At 35.8% G+C, this 6,000-nt stretch overlaps 1 protein-coding gene and 1 long non-coding RNA gene across 2 annotated transcripts; one reads left to right on the top strand and one right to left on the bottom strand.

The window, feature by feature from the left end:
- Positions 1-440: 440 nt before the first annotated feature.
- On the bottom strand, positions 441-2,189 carry LOC108832595 (ethylene-responsive transcription factor RAP2-4). Its single transcript, XM_018606064.2, has one exon. The coding sequence runs from the start codon at positions 1,718-1,720 to the stop codon at positions 761-763; it is 960 nt and encodes a 319-aa protein (XP_018461566.1). The 5' UTR covers positions 1,721-2,189; the 3' UTR covers positions 441-760.
- Positions 2,190-2,672: 483 nt separating this feature from the next.
- On the top strand, positions 2,673-3,918 carry LOC108832594 (uncharacterized). The gene is made up of 2 exons (XR_001946523.2): positions 2,673-3,486; positions 3,671-3,918. It is a non-coding gene; the product is annotated as an uncharacterized LOC108832594 (long non-coding RNA).
- The last annotated feature ends 2,082 nt before the right edge of the window (positions 3,919-6,000 follow it).

Here is a 6,000-nt window from a genome sequence, read left to right as displayed (position 1 = left end):
GTAGAATACACCTTTTATTGTAATAATTCTTCAAAGTGTTTTGCTATCATAGATGATATTATATCTTTTTTCTAGGATGTCGAACCGCTTGGAACTTTTGTATCAACACGACTACTGTGATTTGTTTGTTGGTTATTATGACAAAAGTTGTTTGTCATTATCAAACAAATATATAGATTTGTCCTCACCGATTATGAGGTACGAGAACGATATCATGAATTTTCTTGGTCAAATACTATTTGAATTTGAATACACTCACAATGCTTTCAATAGTTTTATCAGGTTTAATCTATAAAATATAATCGGTGTCCCGTTTGGCCGTCTCACATTTTCAATCAAACCCCATCTTCAAACAAACTTCCACAAATGAAGCATATTAGTACATGTTAAACATCACACGATTTATCTATAATGTTACTGCCTTGTAAAAATTATATGAATGCAACAAAGTACCAGTGCGGCAATTTCATTTTACTACAAAAATAATATCGCATTAAGATAAAGAAAATGATACTAGAGATTACATTAAGAACCAAGAAAAAAAAAAGTACATTCCGTGGCATGGTCGAGCATGACAAAAAACCGCAGCTGGACCGACACAGAGATTAACACAAATAGAAATAATATTAACATAATCTTAATTACCCTAGTAGCCTCTCTCTGCAATTTCCAAAAACTCCATTGCAGGCAGCTTCTAACTATTATACCCCTAATCTTCTGCCAAATTACCAATTTACCCCTGATCTTCCACCAAATTAGATCAAGCCAGAATCGAATCCCAATCGATCTCGTACGACGGATACTTCTCCAACGCGAAGGTCTCGTTCCACTGCGGCTGCTCCTCCGTGTCGGCGAACGTCAACTCCGACAACGGCGAAGATCCGGCGGACTCGATAAACTCCGTCACCGGTGGAGAATCACCGATCGAATTCGAATTCGAATTCTCCTCCGCCTTGACCGTCTCCGTCTTCTTCTGCGCCACCGTCGACGCACGTTTCTTCGTCGTCTTCTTCTCCTGTTTCTCCGTCTCCGCCATGCTCTTACAGATAGCTTCGAGCTTGGCGTCGACTGTGGAGTGGAGAGGATTGTACTCGCCGAACTCGCGAGATCCGTCGTCGTGACGCAGGTTGGGGAAGTTAAGCCGGGCGAAATCGCCGCGCAGCTTAAACGCCGCCGTATCGTAGGCCAACGCTGCTTCCTCCGCCGTGTCGAACGTCCCGAGCCAGAGACGAGTCCGGTTCCTCGGCAGACGGATCTCCGCCACCCATTTTCCCCAGTGCCGCTGCCTCACGCCTCTGTACAGCTTCGCCGGCTTCGGCGGAGCACCGTAGGCTCCGGCGGCTCCTCCGGGTTGCTTCATGAGTAACGGCTTGGGGCTGAGATTGGATCTGGTGGGAGGAAGAGGATGGATCTGAGATTGGATCTGGTGGATTTGGGAAGAAGAGAGGTTGTTGAGACCGATTAGTGACCCGGTTTGCTGAAGATCCGACCCGTAGGAAAACGGTTGGGTAAGATAGTGTTCCGGGTAATATCCGGGGAAGGTTGGAAGAGGGAACCCAGACGCTGCGGGATTAATAAACGCAGACGCGGTCGCGGAAGAAGAGTCGGAAACGCTTTTGATAAAAGGTAGAAGCGCTTCCATTAGTTCACCACCTCCACCAAACGAATCTGGTTGTTGTTGAAACGTTATGCTACTGTTCAAATTCATAGCAGTATCCATGGCGAATTGTAGATTTTTTAAAAAATTTGGAAGATGAAATAAAAACTGAATCCGAAAAGAATTCAGGAAAGAAAAAATGGATCTAAAAGGTTTGAAATAAGCAACCTGATGATCCTGAGGGAACAAAAAACCACCCTCGACTGAATCTATGGAAATTAAAAAGATCAAATCAGAAGAAATTTTTTAAAAATGATTTCTTTCTGAAAATAGCTGGATTTCTATTAAAAGAAAAAACAGTTTCATAAGCTTGAATTTTCGTACGAATAATCAATTAAAACCATTCAAACGTGTATAAACCCAGAAACTGATTTTGCTTCTTGAAAAACAGATGATTAACAAAAAGAAGCGGGAAAAACAGATGAGAAAATAATTGCAATTAGTATCTGATGATTTTCTTTTGGGGAATACACTCAGTTTTTTTGTAGTGAATTTTACTCTCAGCCTCACCGGTGATGCTCTATCCTCAGCAGCTTGGCTCTCTTTATATAGTGGAGGTGGTCTCCTCACACTGTTTCCCGTTTTTATTCATATTATTTTCGTATTTTACATTTTGATCATTTCGGTTTTACAAAAAAAAAAAGAAAAAAAAGAAGACCATTTCGATATTTCCCTTTTTAATGCAAAATATTTTTCGAGAAATTTAAGTTAAATAATATAAAATAACATAATAACCCACCAGTTATTTTTAAGGTATGTGCAGTAAAAATCAAGTGCGGTTACTTTTTGTAGTGCTATTTGATGTAACCTGTGAGCCAGAGATGACCTGCTTCTAATAGCCAGACGACGCGTGTACTACATACAGTGAAGTTGCTTGCCATGTTTTCTGGTTCTTAACACGTGTCGTAGTATCATTTGTAAATAGTCATACCTGTTTTTGTTGACCGTTCTGGTTTTGTTTTCACACCTATTGGTTTGTTAGTTATTGGTTTGTAACTTTGTTCTATTGTAAAACATGTAAGAGCAATTGCATTGGATATACATAAAAAAAAGATTATTTAGGTATATGGAGAAGGTACTGTAAATTCTCGGTAATAACCCTAGCTGTCTCATTCTCTCTCCTTCTCTTGCGTTGTCTCTTTTCCTCTCCTTTCCTTCTCTCTCCTCCATCTCCATGTCCTCTCCTCCCAATCCCACCGCCACCATCTCTCGTCTCTCCCTCTCCGATTCCAATCCATCCAGCTCAATCCCCCTTCCTCTGTGAATCGCCATCATCGGATTCGCAACTACGGCCAATTACTCGCGGAAATCCTAGTCTTCCAAGGCCACACCCTCCTCGCCTACTCTCGATCTGATCACTCCGTCTACGCCCGCCGCGGCGTCTTTTTCTTCACCACAGATCTCCACGACCTCTGCGAACGCCATCTCATCCTCTCCACCGAGAAAGTCCTCAAAACCCTCCTGTTTCAGAGACCTGCAACCTCGAGCCCAACCTACTTTCATGAATGGTGGATTGATGAGAGGCACATAGATCGTCGGACTTGCGAGAAGGCGAGCTCCAGTCACAACTGCTGCGGCTAGGGTCTGCTGGGTCTGATGGCTCTGCCTATATCTTCTCTACTCCTCCCCCAACTGTCTGATAAGGATCTGAAACTCACTTCTCTATATAATTAAACACCACTGCCACTGTTGTTATCACCTTTAAAAATAACATTTGTTTTGATTGATGGATCTTGAAGAAATAAAAAACAAACCCGACACAAATCCTTATTGGCCAAAACGTATTGACTTCTTGTTGTTGTTGTGTCATTACTTCTAAGGAGTTAAAGGTACACACACTTTCACCTTTGTTTTTGATTATTCTTTGCACTTACTAAGTTTGCGGAACCATCTTTTGCTTAATCGATTATTTTAGAAGTTGTTAAAACATCATAAATGTAAATTCAGATAATAAAGTCTTTGTTCTTGTTCCCAATGATTTTCATACTTTGGTTTTGGTTTTAAAATTGAGAGATCTACAAAAAGAGTGTAGAAAGAGGTGAGGTGGAGACTACAAGAAAGACTCTTCAAAGAAAAGGAACCAGTTTTAAAGTAGTTGTGATTGAAATGAAGAGTATAGAAAGAACTCAAGTTGATGATGAGTTCATGCTCTCCTATACATTGAATACCATGACTTGTACACTATTGAGCAAGAGGAGAAGAATGTAAATTGGTTTTGCCTCATATAACCAATTACCTAAATAAAAAGATTTGTACATGGATGCCTAAATATCTTTGCTTTTATGTATTTCTAGCTAAATAGCTCAACATGTAATCAGTTTGAAACATAATACATTGTTTTGTTTCACGTCAACTAGATTTTGACAGGCAGCGCGGAGTTATTTACTATAATTTTTATATGAGTTTATATTTAGAAATTATATAATATTATGTTATAAAGTTTATATTATATCGAAATAGAGATTTTTTAAAAATTATGTAATTCAGGAATTAGTTTATTTAAAATTTTATATTTATATTCTTATATAACTCTCTTTAAATTTTGAAAACTTTATTCAGATCCAAAAAAAACTCAACTGAAACCGATCCGAAAGTATATGTTTAGTTTGGATATGGATACCCAAAGTATGCTAAATATTTTATTTATGTTAAAGCATATTTGGGTATTTCAAATATTTTTTAACTTTCAGGTTCAATGTTTATGCATTAATATGGCTAATAATAATAGTGTCGTACTTAGAGAAAATAAACGTAAGATCATTAATGAAATGGTGTAATAATTTTGTAAGTAGATTTATTAATATGATTCTCTTTAATATTTTTCCGTTTTAAAATAATGTATGTTTTAGAATTTTCACATATATTAAGAAAACAAGTAAATTCTTGATCATAAATACATTATTTTTTATTAATTATTTTTCACAATTTTTAATCAATCAAAATTTAGAAACACAATTAATGTTTTCGAAGTTTATAATTTATCATTATGACATATATTGAAAAACTAAAATATACTCCCTCCGTTTCAAAATATTGCATAGAGTTTTTTTCACTTATTAAGAAAACACATAAAATTTTCACAAGAAATGCATTATTTTCCGTGTTTAGCTATTTTTATGGATTTTAACTAATCAAAATTCAGTAAACACAATTAATGTTTTTGAAGTTCACAATTTGTTATTATTACGAACATTGAAAATATAAAATATGAATCTTTTAGAAACAATTTTTCTTTTCTAAAACATAAATCATTTTGAAACGGATAGAATATATCGTTTAAAAACAAAAAAAAAACATAAATCATTTTTGGAACGGAAGGAGTAGTATATATTCGTTTTGACTTTTTACTAGGGGTGGGCATTTCGGTTTAGTTTCAGGTTCGGTTTGGGTTCGGTTTGGGTAATTTGAGTTTTATAAAACTCAAACCAATTAAAACCAAAGTAGCTTTGGTTTGGTATTTGGGTTTAATTCGGTTCGGTTCAGTTCGGTTTGGTTTAGATTTAGTTTGGTTTACATTATTATGGTCTAGTTTGGTTCGGTGTAGTTCATGTTGGTTATAAAATATGAAGGCATCAGTTTTATACTTTTATTAAAAAATAATCAATTCATAAACGACAGAGTGAGAATATAAAAACTTATGCTACATGATTTTATATGATAGTATTATTTGAATCGTATTTATAACTTTTTTTTAAAGATATGGAAGTTATGAAAAAATGAAAAACGAAACTTTAACTAAAATTTACAATAAGTTAATACATATATATATCATATATATTTTTACTCTATATATATATTGGATTATCGGTTTGGTTCGGTTTGGTTCGGTTTAAACCCAAACCAAACCAAATCGTTCGGGTTGAGTAAAACATGAACCAATTGAGTTACATAAAAAGCACGGTTTGGTTTGGTTCGGTTTAATTTCGGTTTGGTTGGTTTGGTTCGGTTCGGTTTAGGTTTTTTGCCCACTCCTACTTTTTACCGAATTTAGAGCCCAAAAGAACTTTCTAAAGCTTAGAATGTATATTTTCTTAATCATTTTTGTGAACGTGGAAGATAGTAGTGGTTGACTTTTAATAAATAATTGATTGGTGATGATGATGATGATGAAGAGATAAGAATAAGCTGGTGAGTGACGGCACACAGCTACCTCCAAAACAGTTGTGATATTCTTATTAATGCATCACCTGCTTCATCCTCACCCTAATCTATTTAATAAGTACATTCTTATTAGTTGGAGATAATACAAACAATTGTTTAATAGCATAATATAATCTTGGCTCGAAGTCAACTCTTTGAGAATTTAGGCAATCTATATTAGACTAAACGAACAATAATATCAT

Source organism: Raphanus sativus, chromosome 7 (assembly GCF_000801105.2).
Source record: "Raphanus sativus cultivar WK10039 chromosome 7, ASM80110v3, whole genome shotgun sequence".
Taxonomy (NCBI): Eukaryota; Viridiplantae; Streptophyta; class Magnoliopsida; order Brassicales; family Brassicaceae; genus Raphanus; species Raphanus sativus.
The sequence above is the reverse complement of the archived record's forward strand: the minus strand, read 5'-3'. Positions and strand labels throughout refer to the sequence as shown.